The sequence below is a fragment of the Sturnira hondurensis genome, unplaced genomic scaffold (genome assembly GCF_014824575.4).
Source record: "Sturnira hondurensis isolate 20B ecotype Veracruz unplaced genomic scaffold, ASM1482457v3 Scaffold0021214, whole genome shotgun sequence".
Taxonomy (NCBI): Eukaryota; Metazoa; Chordata; class Mammalia; order Chiroptera; family Phyllostomidae; genus Sturnira; species Sturnira hondurensis.
In genome coordinates this window covers 3,617,982-3,635,109 of record NW_028093845.1, presented here as the reverse complement: position 1 = coordinate 3,635,109, position 17,128 = coordinate 3,617,982, and the positions used below count along the sequence as shown (strand labels likewise).

Sequence of the window (17,128 nt, the reverse complement as noted above, 5' to 3'; positions counted from 1 at the left end):
GAGCAGCATATGAAATGGACAGTACATTGGGAGCACGTGGTGACTGAGATTACACCTACGAACATAAATTAAAGCTGATTTGACATTCAAATGCAAATTACTGTTATTAACTCCAAGTTAACTTAAAAGTTATAGAAAAAGTACTTCACAAAAGCTTACACCCACTCATGAGAAAACCTCTCAGCAAAGCAGAAATATAAGGCAATTTCCTCAACCTGATGAAGTCCATCCACGAAATCCAACAGCTAACATGGTACTTAATGGTGAAAGACTGAGTATGCCCCCTTAAGATCAAGAACAAGGCAAGGATATCCCACCTTGACAATTCAATTCAACATTATTTGGGAGGTTCTCGACAGTGAAATACAGCAAAAATAATAAGTTAAAGGCATCCATATTGAAAAGTAAACAGTAAAGCAGTCTCTATTCACAGATGACAATCTTGTATGACAAGATGACAATCCCAAAGAACAAACCAAAAAATTCTTGAATTAGGAAACAAGATTAGCAAGGTGACAGGATACAAGACATAAAATATTTTTATATATACAGATATCATCACCGAACAATCTGGGAATTAGATTAAAAAAAATTCCATTCACAAGAGCATCAAAAAGGATAAAATCCTTAGCAACACATCTAGCAAAAATTCAAGGTAATACCTAACAAAATCTTAGAAGGCTTTGTTCTCTGGAAAATTGAGAGCTTATTCTAAAATTCATTTGGAAATACAAAGGACCTAAAATAGCCAAAATAGTTTTGAGGAAGGAGGAGGACTTCACCACTTGATATCAAAACTTACTATAAAGTTACAGTAATCAAGACAGTGATGTTAGTGCACGGATAGGCATATATATCACTGGAACAGAACTGAATCCAGGAATAAAACCTTACATTTGTAGTCAACTTATTTTTGACAAAGTTCTCAAGACAATTTAATGAGAAAAAGATAATCTTTTCAACAAATGTTGCTTGGCAACTGGATATTCTCATATCAAAAAACAAAAAATATCAGCATATCAGCAACTAAAAACCTGTCAAAATCCCATAGATCTTACCTCACACCACAAACAAAAATGAACTCAAAATGGACCACAGACCTAAATGAAAGAACAAAAACTATGAAATTTCTAATATCTCCAAGAGCACAATCCATAACATAACAATGGAAGAATTGAACTTCGTCAAAATAAAAAACCTTTACACTTCAAAGGACACTATTATTTTCCTATGTGTAATGTAACAATCACCACAAAGTCAGTGGCTTACAACAACACATTTATTATCTTCAAGTTCTGGAGGTCACCAGTCTAAAATCCAGGTGTTGGCATGGCTATAATCCTTCTGGAGGCTTTAGGGGAGGGTCTTTCCCTTTGCCCTTTCTAGAGGCGCTTGCATCACCTGCACCCTTGGCTCCTGGCCCACTCATTTATCTTTCAAGTGTAACCCTCCAACCTCTGGTTCCATTGTCTTTCTTAGCCTGACTTCACACTCCCTCTCTTATTGAGGACCTCCCCTGTCTAGTTTTATTGCTATATAATTGATTTACTGCATAATTTTAAGGTGTACAGAATAATTGTTCAACTCACATATACTGTGAAATAATTACAACAATTAAGTTTGGTTGGAATATATCATCTTATAGATATAATAAAAAGAAAGTGCAAAAAATTTTTCCTTGTGATGAGAACTCTTAGGATTTACTCACTTAATTTTCATCTATCATATAGCAGTGTTAACTACAGTCATCACAGTGCACATTACATCCCTAGTGTCTAATTTATCTTGTAACTGGAAGTTTGTACACTTTGGCCAAGTTTCTCCAATTCCCTGTCCCCCTACTTTTGGCCTCTGGAAACACAAATTTATCTTTTTCCATGGAGTTTTTGCCTTTGTTTTCTTTTTCTTTTTTTAGATTCCATATAAAAGTGAGATCAAGCAGTATTTGTCTTCCTCTGTCTGAATAAGGACCTTTTGATTGTAGTGGTTATACCCACATAGTCCAGGAGAACTGCCTAGTGCAGGATCTTAATCGTAACTGCAAAGTCCCCTCTGCAATGTAAGGTAATCTATTTACAAGTTCTGGGAATCAGAACATAGATATCTCTGGAGGGGTCATGATTCTGTTTACCAGAGACACCATTAAGAAAAAGACAAACCAAAAAATAACAACTGACACCAAAGAAATTCTAGGGACTGTAAGAAAATATTATGAACAAGTATACCGGACAACCTGGACAAAATGGATATATTCCTAGAAACACAGAATCTTCCAAAACTATATCAGGAAGAATCAGAATCTGAATAAACAGATTGCCCCTATTTAAACTGAAGCAATATCGAAAAATCTCCCAACAAACAAAAGGCCTGGACTGGATGGCTTTACAAGGGAATCTTACCAAACACTCTGAAAAGAACTAACACCTCTGCTCCTCAAACTATTTCATAAAATTCTAGAGGAGGGAAGGTTCCCAAACTCAGTTCTGAGGCCAGCATTATCCTAATTCCAAAGCCAGATAAAGACACTACAAGGAAAGAAACTTATAGGCCAATATCCCTGATGAACATAGATGCTAAAATCCTCAACAAAATATTAGCAGACCAAACACAGCAATGCATCAGAAAGATCATACACCATGAGCAGGTGGGATTTATTCCAGGGATGCAAGGTTGGAACAGCACTGACAAATCAATAAATGTGATACACCACATAAACAAAATGAAGGATAAAACCCACATGATCACACTGATAGATGCAGAAGAAGCCTTTGACAAAAGCCAGTGCCCCTTTATGATAAAAACCCTCAGCAGAGTGGGAATAGGGGGAACATATCTAAATACAATAAAGGCCATATATGTCAAACCCACTACCAGCATTATACTAATTGCGCAAAAACTAAAAATGTTCCCCTGTAAATTAGGAACAAGAGAGGGATGTCTGCTGTCACTTCACTTATTCAACATAGTACCAGAAATCCTAGCCACAGTGATCAGACAAGAAGAAATAAAAGGCATCCAACTTGGAAAAGAGGTAGTAAAACTGTCTTTATTCACAGATGATATGATTCTGTACATAGAGGACCTCAACGACTCCACCAAGAAACTACTAGAACTGATAAATGAATTCAGCAAAGAAGAATACAAAATTAATATCCAGAAATCAGTATCATTTTTATATACCAATAATGAACTGTCAGAAAGGAAAACTAAGAAAATAATCCCATTCATAATTGCTTCAAAAAGAATAAAATACCTAGGAATAAACCTAACCAAGGATGTAAAAGACCTATACTCAGAAAATTAGAAGACACTGAAGAAAGAAAATGAAGATACAAATAAATGGAAGCACATACCATGTTCATGGATAGGAAGAATTAACATCATTAAAATGTCCATACTAGCCAAAGCAATCTATAGATTGAATGCAATTTCTATCAAGATTACAATCATGTATTTCACAGAACTAGAATAAATATTTCAAAAATTTATATGGAACCACAAATGGCCCTGCATGGCAACAGCGATCCTAGAAAAAAGGAATAAAGTTGGAGAAATCATGCTACCTAATATCAAACTGTACTCTAAGATCATAGTAATCAAAATGGCATGGTACTGGCCCTGGCTGGCGTAGCTCAGTAGATTGAGCGCGGGCCTGCGAACCCGGCAATCGCGGTTCGATTCCCAGTTAGGGCACATGCCTGGGTTGCAGGCGGGTTCCTTGCAGGCTAATTCCCAGCAGGGGACGCACAAAAGGCAACCATACATTGATGTTTCTCTCCCTCTCTCCTTCCCCTCTAAAAATAAATAAATAAATAAAATCTTAAAAAAAAAAAAAAGATGGAAAAGGCGTTCAAATTAAAAAAAAAAATGGCATGGTACTGGCATAAAACACATACATCAATGGAACAAAGTAGAGAGCCCAGAAATAAACCCACACCTTTATAGAGAACTAATATTCAACAAAGGAAGCAAGCATATACAATGGGCTAAAGATAGTTTATTCAATAAATGATGCTGGTAAAATTGGACAGATGTGTGCAGAAAAATGAAATTACACTCCCTTCTTACATCACACACATGAATAAATTCAAAATGGGTTAAACTTAAATGTTAGACCCAAAGCCATGAAAATCCTAGCAGAAAACATGGGCAGCAAAATCTCAGATGTCGCTCATAGCAATTTTTTTATAGGATATATCTTCCCAGGCAAGGAAAACAAAAGAAAAAATGAACAATGGGATTACATGAAACTAAAAGGTTTTTGCACAGAAAAGGAAATCATTGACAAAATAAAAAGACAACCCACAGAATGGGAGAATACATTTGCAGATATATCTGATAAGGGATTAATAGCCAAAATTACAAAGTACTTACAGAACACCAATAAAACAAACAAACCAATTAAAAAATAGGCAAAGGACTCAAATAGACACTTCTCTGAAGAGGACATGCAGATGGCCAATAAACATTATGAAAAGATGCTCAATGTCAGTAATTATCAGAGAAATGCAAATTAAAACCACAATAAGATACCATCTAACACCGGTCAGAAGGACTACCATCAATAAATCAACAAACAAGTGCTGGTGAGGATGTGGAAGAAGGGGAACTCGTTTACACTGTTGGGGGAATGCAGACTGGTGCAACCACTTTGAAAAACAGTGTGGAGACACATCAAAAAATTAAAAATGGATCTGCCCTTTGACCTAGCAATCCCTTTCTAGAAATATATCTGAAGGAACCTAAAACACTTAATTCAGAAAAACAGAAGCACCCCTATGTTCACTGCAGTGGTATTTACATTCGCCAAGATATGGAAGCAGCCCAAGTGTCCATCAGGATGAGTGGATAAAACAACTATGGGACATTTACACAATGGAACACTACCTGGCCGTAAAAAATAAACTTTTACCCTTTGAAACAGTATGGATGGATCTGGAGAAAAACTTAAGTGAATTTCACTTCATTATGAAACGAACTTATTTCATTATGCTAAGTGAAGTACGCCCATCAGAGAAAGACAAATACCATATGATTTCTGGAATCTAATGTAGAGTCTAATGAACAAACTCAGCTAACAAGGAAAATGGGGACAGACTCATAGATAGAGAGCAAGATGACAGCTGGGAAGGGGGCTATTAGAGGGTGGAGGGATTGAGCAAAAAGAAAAACGGACTCATGTACATGGACAACATTATGATGATTGCTGGGAGGAGGTGGGTATAAGGGCCACCTAAAAGGTAATGTAAAAAAATACAATAAAGATTTTTAAAAACCTCCAATTGGTATTATTAAATTTTTCTACTTTGCCCTTCCTTATGCCAGCTTAATATTTTATTTTATTTTTGATTTTAGAGAAGGAGGAAGGGAAGAAAAAGAGGTGAGAAAAATTGATGTGAGAAACACTGATTGGTCGCCTTCTGTATGCGCCCCAGAGGCCCAACGCTGCAACCCAGGCATGTGCCCTGGCCAGAAATTGAGCCCGTGACCTTCCAGTTCACAGGATGATGCCCAACCAACTGAGCCACGTGAGACAGAGTGCCAGTTTATGCTCTATAAATTTAATGATCTGTTTTTAGGTATACTGCAAAAATATTCATTCTTATGCCTTTCTGGTGAATTGCTCATTTCCTATTATGAAACGTCTCCCTATATCTTACACTACTTTATCTTGTTGTCTACCTTGTCTGATATTAATATAGATTTGTTTACTTTCTCATGCCTATGGTTTATATTTATACTTTTTCATCATTTTATTTTTTAAGTATCTTTGTTTCCATATTTAAATGTGTCTCTCATAGACAACATATTGGGTTGGCCAAAAGTCCATATGGTTTTTCCATAAAATAAAAAGCACGCTTTTCATTTTCAGCAATAACTTTATTGATTTGCATATTTTGAGTGTGTTGGCTATCTCTCAAATGGTATAATGTTGATTGCTCTCCATCAATGTCTCAATTTGACTGCTATCAACTTCAACTGGTCTACCTGACTGCAGCATCACCCAGCGAGAAATCTCCAGCAGGAAACTTTGCAAACCACTACTGTCATGTTTGATCAGTCACAGCACCTTCTCGATGCATGGCACAAATCTTTTCTTGCGTTTCAGTTGTATTTTTTCCTTTCTTGAAACAATCAAGTATATATGCCGAAAATGTTGCTTATTTTCTTCCATCTTTAATATTAAAATGGCTACCCCCAAAGTCACCAATTTTGATAAGTTTTTTAAAAAATTCATGCTGATATGACAGCTCTCACAATACAATCTAACAAAATTGTTTTGAATGAAGTTAAAGACATTAAATGCTACTAGAGCCATCTTATAGGGGAAAAAAAATTTGCAACCAACCCAGTATTTTCACTTTTTTCCAATCTGACAGTCTCTTTTAACTGCGTGTTTGGTCCACTTACATCTATCGTAATCATTGGTATAAGTGGTTTTAAAGCTAACATTTTGCTACTTGCTTTCCATTCGTTCCTCCTAATATTTTTTTAAATATTTTCTTTATTTATCTTTAGAGGGGAAGGGAAAGAGAGAGGAAGAGAAACATCAATGTATGGTTGCCTCTCGTGCATCCCCTGCTGGGAACTGGCCTGCAACCCAGGCATGTTCCCTGACTGGGAATTGAACCGCGAGCGTCTGGTTCGCAGGCCCGTGCTCAATCCACTGAGCTACACCAGCTAGTGGATCCTAATATTTTTTAATCTATTGTTTTTTCCTGACTTCTTTTCTATTAACCACATATTTTTAAAAGTTTCATTATTATGCTGTCTATGCATACCTGTATCTCTTTTTATGTTTAGTGGTTGCTCTAGGGCTAGCAATATGCATCCTTGATGGGTCTATATCGGGTCAATATCGTAACTGTTTGCTCTTCAAATCTGACACAGAAAACTGCTTCCTACCTCCACAAACATAATAACCATACAACAGCATAAGTCCCTTTCTTTTACCTGTCCCTGTCTTTTGTGTGATTGTTGTTTTGAAGCAAATTATGAGGAAAAACATAATTTTCCTCAAATTATGAGGAAAAAAACAAATATAAAATATTTTATATTTGTCCAGCTATTTTTTGTTTTCAGTGTTCTTCCCTTTTCGAATGTGTAAATTTTCACCTCCTATCATTCCCATCAGCCTATACGCCGCCATCTGCATGCTTGCAGGGCAGTTCTGCTGGCCCCATATTCTTTCAGCTTTCGTGTGTCTCATTGTATCCTTGTTCCTTTCATATCCTTGATTATGACAGATATTTCAATGGTATATGACTTGACAGGTTTTTCCCCTCCTTTTAGGACATTAAAGGTGACTTTCCATTGTTTTCTGGATTTTACTGTACCTTCATATCAGTCAGTTATTAGTCATACAATTGTTTTCCTATATATAATGTATACATATGTTTTCCTTTGATGACCTCTAAAATGTCTTCTTAATCTTTGAATTTTAGCACTTTGACTTTTATGACCGTAGGATTGATTTTTTTAGACTACTCTGCATTGGGGTTCACTGCACTTCTGAGCTGTATGTGGTGATTACACAAACCTAAGAAGTTTTGTAATGGGGGACAATGGGGGGAAAAGAAGCTTTTGATCTTCATTTATTCAAGTAGTTTTTCTCCCCTTTTCTCACACTGTCTTCCTTCTTAGATTCCAGTTAGAAGCATGTTAACATTGTTCCACAGATGCTTGAGGTTCTGTTAATTTTACTTTAATCTGGTTTTCTATTAAGTTTTGTTCATTTCTCTTGATAGCTCTTCAAATTCAAAGACTTCATCTCCCTCCTATAATCTGATATTAATCCAATCCAGTAAAATTTTATTTCAGTATTACACTTTTCAGTTTTAGAGTTTCCATGAGTTTAAAGAATATTTTCCCTTTCTCTGCTCAAGTATTAAGACAATATCTTCCTTTATTTATTTAACACATTATCATTTGACTCCCTGAGTAAATCTTACAATCAGATTTTAAAACTCTATCAGGAGTTTTAATCAGGTTTTCCTCTATATCAAAACTCTATCGGGAGTTCTAATCAGGTTTTCCTCTATATCAAACACCTACCCTAGCACTTTCCAATAGAAATCTAATGGGAGCCCCATATATCATTTTAAATCTCCTATTAACCACATTATAAAATACATGAATAGGTACAATTAACTTTAATAATGTATTTTTATTTAACACAAAATATCTAAAATATTGTTTCAACATATAATAAATATAAAAGTATATGATATATTTTCTAGTCATTTTTTCATATAAACTCTTCAAAAACCTGTGCGTATTCCATGCTTACTGCAAATATATTTGAGACCAGCAACAATCAGTGTACTCAACAGAAAGCACAGTGGAGCCATCTCAGGCTGATTTTCTACTGGGTCCTTTATCCATGGCCACAGCCGAGTCCCCTGTTTCTCTGCATGTCTAGTGATCATTCACTGAGTACTAGATACTGTGGGTAGTATTTCAAGGAGACTCTGAATTCTCTAATTTTCTGAAGCCTTAGTTTCTACCTTAGCACTTACTTCAATTACTGGTTGATCCTCTTGACCTTGAGCAGGCTTGGAGTTATTTTTTGCTATTGTGGATCTGTGGAAAGTTTCAGCCTCTTTATCCTGCTTGAACCTAGATCTCAGCCTTCTGCAACTTAGATCACCAAGTATGCTCAGATCCCAATATCTGGGCCACAGTCTGAAAATATTCTCCAGGCAGAGAGTGGGGAACGGTGGGGCTTATCTCGTGAGTTTTCTTCTCTCAGTTCAGCCTTGTGCTGCCTGAGGTCCACAGTCTACAGTCAACTCATTTGCTTTGTGCAGTGTTATAGCTGTTTACAGTGCCTGGGTTAGTCCAGTACCAGTGCCTTGTCATGGCTAGAAGCATAACTGCTGGCAAATCACCTTACACTTTTATATGTGAAAACTAAAGGTGATTTTCACTTGTAGAAGATTAGCAGTGTAATGATCTTAATAACATCTTTTCCAGGAACTATGACATGGGTCAGCAACCATTCAATTTTATGAACAGAATATAAACTTCAGGATTTTACTTGAAGAGCAGTAGACATGAGATGATTTCTAACAAATTACCAAAAAGAAACAAAGAAAAAAAAGAAAGAAAGAAAGAAAGGGAAGGGAAGGGAAGAAAAGAAGAAAGGAAAGGAGAAGGAAGGAAGGAAGGCCGGACCTGAGCCAGGATTCTGTTCAAGCAAGTACGGTTAGAAATAGGCATTTATGACTGTACAAACTATTTCACGTGACATTATCACTAGGACTCCTAAATGACAGTTTACAAAATGTATTATATAGTGTACATGAAAATTCTAGTCACTTATATGCACGTTACACCAAAAACATTTTCAATAATGTTCTTTTATATTTTGCAAAGACATCTGTACAAGGTTTGTTTTTCTGAAGGTTCTTTCATTACTCATGACACAAAAACATTTCTGAGGGTGGATTTAACATGAGAAAAAGCACGTATGTGAATAGTCACATTACTTCTTGCACTTTAAACTCAACATTTCTCATAAAAAGTGGCTCAGAAAAATGTCCATCTTCCTGGAAACTACCTAGTTCCAAACATTTGGTTAAAAATATTTTAAGTTGGTTTGTTATCCTCATAAGCCCATTCTGTTTGTTGCACAGACAATATATAAAACTAAAAATTTCTACCCTGTTATAAATTTTGGCAAATTATAACAAACTAAATAAACAGAATTAAACATATTAATTATGCTGATTTTTAAATAGTCCAAAATTATGTTGAGGCTCAGCATAAAGGAAGAGGAGTAAATAAGTTGGCAGAAAAAACACCCACACTGTTTCTAACAAGAATACTATATCCTTGACATGAACATTTGTTGAACTATCTTAAATAAATTTTTTTTAAAAAGAGTAAGGTGCATGGTGTATACTATATATTTGTCTTGTCTTATAAAGCTCAGGACTTTCAGCTCTAAAGGCATGCAAAGTTGAATATTTAAGAGCTGTTCGGAGAATTACTGGATATATCTATACTTGACCACATCTCTGAATTGAAGTGGGAGCTTCTTCATTACCCTCACTGCTTGCAAACACTCAGGATTAAATGTCAATAACTCCCCAAACTGCTGTACAATATGCTTCCCACTATTCTTATTGCACCTTAAGTTTCTCCTGTGAACAAAGACAGTGGCATATGAAACTGTACAAAGTAATGTACAAGGTCACTTACGTCTACGGAGAAGACATTTAGTTCTGTGGCAATAATGATGTAAATAATGCTAGAACCAAAATCACAGAAAAAAAATCAAGTAGCTTAGGCTCAATCCTTCATATTTGTGATATATATCTGGATGATGAAACCATGTGCTTCAGTTTGTTTTTGAAGACCATGAGATACAAATTACTTCGGCAGTTGAAGCAGAGAACTTAATTCAAGATTAAATAAAAACAATACCAAAATCAGAAATGTAAATGGGATATTACCTTGAACCATTTACATCAGAGGTCAGCAGGACCATTGACCAAACTGGCCATCTGCCCATTTTTATAAATAAAGTTTTATTGACATACAGCCATACCCATTCACTATAGCCCACACAAAGACCAAAATACTATCTGTGCTTTAAGGAAAAGTTTGATGACCCCAAATTAAGGTAACTGCCTAAATTTTTCAACTCATTTTGTTTTTTAATACAACATTACAACACATAGTGGTACCTCGGTACTCATCATTAATTCATTCCCGGAACTTGTGACAAGTGCCGAAACCAACTGGTACCGAACAATGAAGCATTTTATCTTGTGGGATGGCGTCATGACTCATACAAGTTCTAGCAAGTGTGATGAGTCTGAGCAAGCACGGAGTGCTGAAGTGTTTTTTTCTCGTCAAAATGCAATAAATACAGGATTTGACGGATTCTGAAGCTGACGAATACTGAGGTATGATTGTACCTATATTAATATTTTAAGGATTTGAGAATACATACATACCAGTCTAAAAAGAAGAAAGTACAAGTTCAGTTAGAACTATGGAGGTATAAACACTTCTGCTATATGAATTACTAAGTAAAATTTTATAAGACATTAAATCTTTCATACTTATGAGTCTCGATGAAAAGTTTAAAATACACATCTATACATATACAAACATAATAAGGGTAAATTTCCTTGCAAGTTTAATTTGGAGCATATATACTGTTTCTGGACCTGCAGTTAACAAAATCTGAATTAGAGCACCATTATTTTGAAAGCTCGTAAGACTACAATTTCAGGGCTGGTAGTGAATCAATTCTAAGGCACACTCGCCACTTTACAAAGCAGACGGTGAGCCTGCTGCTCACCTGGAGGTGTGTAGGCATCCATCGAGGTCTGCACCACCAAGGACCTGCGTTTGGAAGGCATAGGCACTGCCATCTTCCTTTCTTTGTGTTTCGCAAGCGCTGCCTGAACTGCTTCTGTGTGGACATCTAAAACAAAGAGAGCTCAATTACTCCATTGTTCCGGGACATCCCGAAAGCACCAGGCTTTTCCTCCGTTCTCGCTGGTCCTGTGGAATAGTTTATCATCTTCCAACAGAAACTGTCACAAATGAATGGGTAGAGAAGAAAGCGAAAGTGTGAACCTGCTAGATTAAAAGCTCCAGTAAGGAGACATGAAGTTCATTTGCAGACTTTTAATTATTCATTTTATTACCCTAGATTCTGTATAAATAACAAGTACCAGCTGCAAATTTCTGTGTTACTTTTCTATTCTTAGGATGAATGAACCTGACCTTCAACTATTTCTTCCCATTTTCAAGCCTCATAATTCATATCACTGTTAAGAGAGATATATACATCCTACTGGCCATCAGTAATGATTTTAGTTAACATGTACTGAGAACTCAGTTATGGGCCAGTCACTGTGTTAGACATTTTGTGTATGTTAACTCATTATATTAACTTCAGAAATATTTACTGGCTGCTTGCTTTGTAAGGTCATCTCCTCAGGGCAGGCAGAGTAAAGTATAAGGAAGAAAAGGTGCTGTGAATTGTGCATCTCATTTTCCATTGGGCAAGACACAGGCCTTAGACAAGCAAATAGAGCAAAGAATTAAAACAGGTAAAACAAATGGACTGAGTGGATACTTCATTGTAAGGCCAGGGAGGAGCTCTCATGATGTGCAATCTGAATGTTAAGAATGAACCAGGCCACTCTATCTGGGTGAGGAAGTCCAGGAAGTGGGGAAAACCTACTCAAATGCCCCGAGAGTGAGGGGATGCTGGCAGAACAAACAGGACCCTGGGGGAAGCATGCACCGGGTGAGACCCTCTGTGTGCAATGAAGAGTCTGGCTCCTATCTTAAATCTGACAGAGAGCACTGAGGGATTATTAGGAAGGACAGGATCTGATTTCACTTTGATGGGATCATTCTTGCTGCTGTGGGGAAGGTTGCAGAATAAAGAGTGTGGACAGCAGGAAACCAGTTAGAGGACAGCAGTGAGGCAAGACACAACGACACAACTCACAACACACACAATTGTGTGTAGAAGGTGCTTTCAGTATTCCCATTTTACAGATGAGGAAGCCGAGGTAAGATGCTCTCCCAGGTTATCAAACTAGCATTGTCAGGGTTCGAACCAAGGTGTGAATACCCCAGGGGCCATGCCCTGCACCATGACCCACTCTATACTGCTGCTGTTTTTAGGAAAACTCCACCCTGTTAACACGTTGGAGCATGGGTCAGCCAACCTCCGCCTGTGGGCTATATGAAGCCTGCTCCTGTTTATGTAAATGTTTCACTGGAACAGAGCTGCGCCCTTCCTGTATGTGCACACTACGTCTGCCTTCACACTGTATGTGGCAGAGACTGTAACGGCCCGGAAAGCTGAAAAATATTTGTTATCTTGCCCTTTATAAACAGCATTTGCCTTTGCCCTGGCTGGTGTAGCTCAGTGGATTGAGCGCGGGCCTGCGAACCACATGATTGCAGTTCGATTCCCAGCCAGGGCACATGCCTGGGCTGCCATCCTGTTCCCGGTTCCCGGCAGGGGATGCACGAGAGGCAACCATACACTGATATTTCTCTCACTCTCTCCTTCCCTTCCCCTCTAAAGATAAATAAAATATATTTTTTAAAAAGTATGTGCCAGCCCGTCTCACAGCATATCACATACCAAACGCAATGAACATGGTTTGCTTTATCTGTTCAGCCTGTCTGTGCACTACTCTCTCAACTAGACTCAAAATACTTGGAGACAAGAATCAAGTTTCTGATCACTTTTTCTTAAACACTCAAATTAAGAACTGATAAGTGAATGACTTGGATTCATGACCAAAAAGTAAAGAGTTCACCTGTGAGGAGGACAGAGAACAATAATTCTTCGAACATAAAACACTTCCAGTATCGCATGACCCCATCTAAAAATTTTTTGGATATAATTACAAATTTACAGAAAATAGGCAAGAACAGTACAGAGAACTGTTGTAAAGTTGTACCCACATTCACAATTGTTTACATTTACCCCATTTACCTCCTTATCTGTATGTTTTGTTTTGATAATCATTTAAAAATAAATTACAGATAGCATGCTACTGTTTACTTAAATATTTAATGTATATCCTAAGAACAAAGACATTCTCAAATAAATTGTAAAAATCAAGAAACTGGACAGACATAATACTGTTCAGTTACAGTACTATTACCGAATCCCAAGTCCATGCTCCAATGATGCTGACTGTCCCAGGAATTGCCTCCATAGCTGTTCTGTCATTGGTCTCCCCCAGGCGTGCACAGTTCCAGGGTTTGTCAAGAATCTAAATGAGCCCTGGCTGGCGTAGCTCAGTGGATTGAGCACAGGTCTGCGAACCACAAGATCGCGGTTCGATTCCCAGTCAGGGCACATGCCTGGGTTGCAGGCCAGTTCCCAGCAGGGGACACAGGAGAGGCAACCATACATTGATGTTTCTCTCCTTCTCTCCTTCCCTTCCCCTCTAAAGATACGTAAATAAAATTTAAATAAATAAATAAATAAATAAATAAGAATCTAAATGAGTTCATACACAGATGTGGGGACTCCCTGAGTTGTCACTCTTACCCAGATTTCCTCTTTGATATCCAGCCTCAAAGTCTTTCTTCTAACACAGTAAGCAACTCCATGGCTTTCAGCTTAGGTTTTAGAATGTTCACAATAAGGCCTCTAGAGAGTACTTTCATGGCAAAAAGCCAAAAAAATATGAACCGCACTTAGTACCGTGTTCTTCCTTCACGGGGCCACTTCATTTCTGCCTGCCTGTGGGAGTTTCTCTCCAGTGCACTCAAATAATTATTGTCACTATTGTGCCTCAGGGTTATCATTGTAACATGTGGGAGGGACGGTCTGAGACCAACTCCAGAACCAGATGTTACAACTCTACATTCTTTAAAAAAAAAAAAAAAGATTTTATTTACTTATTTTTAGAAAGAGGGGAAGGGAGAGGGAAAGCCAGTAGGTTCCTTCTGGGAAGAGTAGGGTCTAAACACTAAGCTGGGATCCCCAGCCTAGAACACCAGAGCCCACAAAGTAAACAAGTAACAACCAGCAGCAAGAAGTGGCAGGGTTGCTCTCTGCCAGAGATAGATGGCTGGAGATGCAAAGAGCCATTTAAAGGGCCAAACACAAATTTTCATTTGCAGTCACTAACCTTGGGTTCTGGCAAAGGCGGGGGCAGAGTGGGCTACAGACACCCAAGGAGAGATTAGGAAAGGAAGCTTCGAGGACAAAACTGAGAGAGTAGACTCCGGGGTCCCAGTGGTGAGTCATCCTCCATATGGCAGCAGCCATCCTGGTGAGGCAGGCCACTCTCCTACGAGTGGCAGCAGCCTGAGGGGAAACAACAGCTCGGACCCCAGAAAAGATTGTGCCTTGCCTATGGTGCTTAAGCCTGACTACTGAGTGCCGAGTGACTAGATTAACAACTGAAGGAGACAGTCACAGATGATAGATCCCTGGCGCCCTAGAGTAGACTGCCTAGGGTCACGTGAGGTCAACATCTGACACCAGCAGAGGTGGATCCAGAAAGGATAAACAGTGGTGAATACTAGAGGCTACTGAGATGAAACCCACTGTGGTCTTCTCTACAATTTGTGATATTTTCTTTACTGCATAGCTTTTTAACATTCATTTGTTGTCTATCAAGTGTGTACATATTAAGTCACCAGATTTATGCCATAGTTTATTTCTCTCCTTTCTTATAACAGTCTTAATCTCTTTACACCCTTATTAATACTGGTTCATTTGCTGTTGATAGTGGGATTGACAGGCAGAGGGAGCTATTTTTGTGCAAATGGGCCATGTGGTTTTGTTCTGGCGGCACCTACACAACAGCACACAAGATGTGGTGGGCAGAGTGACCCTCAGTCAACCAGCTGGAAGGAAGGACCCGCCAAACAATGACTCAACAACAATCAAAACAATCAATTATACCCAGAGAGCCAATATAAATGGCATAAAGGGTATCCCAACAGCATCAAGTTCAGGAGATCAAGGAGACTGCACCACTGAATCTCAAAGGTCTCCCACCATAAAAGTCCACACCACAAACTCAGGGAGACAAAACAGATCAAATTTAAGAAGCAGAGGCAAACAAGAAGAGTCTCACAAATAATGGGAAGACAAAAAAACAACCCCCAATCGAAAGGAAAGGAGAAATCCTTAGAAAGAGAGTTAAGTGAAATAGAGGCAAGTCAACTATCAGATATTGAGTTCAAAATAACAGTTACAAGGAAGCTCAAAGAGCCCAGTGCAAATTACCAAAAACTACAAAAAAAAAAAAACTACTAGGAACTTACTGTGAACTATATCAGCATGAAACAGGACATAGACACTATCAACAAGAGCCAAGAGGATATGAAAAATACAATTTTTGAGTTGAAGAACACAGTAGAAGGAATCAAAAATGGGCTAGATGAAGCAGAGGATCAAATCAGTGAGCTGGAAGACAAAGCAGAAAAAAATTCCCATAAAGAGCAGGAAAAGGAAAAAAGACTCAGAAAGAATGAAGAGGGGTTAAGGGAACTACAGGACAACATGAAATGTAGTAATATCTGTATAATAGGAATACCAAAAGGAGAAGAAGAGAAGCAAGAGATAGAAAATCTGTGTTGAAAAAGCAGTGAAAGAAAACTCCCCTAATTTGATGAGAGCCAAAGTCATACAAGTCCAGGAAGCACAGAGGGTCCCTATCAAGAGGAAGCCAAAGAGGCCCAATCTAAGACATATCATAACTAAAAAGGCAAAATTCAAAGACAAAGAGAGAACCTTAAAGGCAGCAAAGGAGAAACAGCAAGTAACATAAAATGGAGCCGCAATAAGGCTAACAGCTGACTTCTCAATGGAAACACCACAAGCCAGAAGAGAATGGCAAGAAATATTCCAAGTAATGAAAAGCAAAGGGCTGCAACAAAGATTAGTCTACCCAACAAGGTTCTAAATTAAAATGGAAGGTGAAATAAAAAGTTTCCCAGACAAAAGAAGGCTGAAAGAATACACATCCTCCTAACCAGCTCTACAAGAGATACTAAAGAGATTACTTTAAGAATGGAAAGAAAAAGAATGAGGGACAGAGGAACACAGGTACAAAGGGAGTAACATGGCAATGAACAAAGTACCTATCAATAATAACCTTAAATGTAAATGGAATAAATGCTCCAATGAAGAGACACAGAGTAGCTGAAAGAAAACATGACCCACATGTATGCTACTTACAAGAGACTCACATCAGAACAAAAGACCTACACAGACTGAAAGTGAAGGGTTGGAAAAAAATATTCCAAGCAAATGGACAGAAAAAAAACTAGAGTAGCAATACTTATATCAGACAAAACAGACTTCAAAACAAAGGTCATAATAAGAGACACAGAAGGACACTTCATAACACTCAAGGGAAGACTCCATCAAGATCCATCAAGAAGATATAAACATTATAAACATATATGCACCCAACATAGGAGCACTGAAATATATAAGGATATCTTGGGAGACTTCAAGAAAGATACAAACAGCAACACAATTATAGTAGGGGATTTCAACACCCCACTGTCAAAAATGGACAGATCTACCAAACAAAATATCAGCAAGGATACTGTGGCATTGAACAATGCCCTAGATGAATGGACTTAACTGACATATATA

The 17,128-nt window shown here is 37.8% G+C and overlaps 1 protein-coding gene across 4 annotated transcripts in view; it reads right to left on the bottom strand.

The window, feature by feature from the left end:
- Nucleotides 1-17,128, bottom strand: part of DIP2C (DIP2 acetate--CoA ligase C (putative)) — a 438,780-nt gene that overhangs the window by 172,920 nt on the left and 248,732 nt on the right. For all 4 annotated transcript variants that reach the window (XM_037031859.1, XM_037031860.1, XM_037031861.1 and 1 more), the window contains one exon: nt 11,318-11,443. In XM_037031859.1, the coding sequence (XP_036887754.1) occupies nt 11,318-11,443 (126 nt within the window). The remainder of the gene's footprint in view (nt 1-11,317; nt 11,444-17,128) is intronic.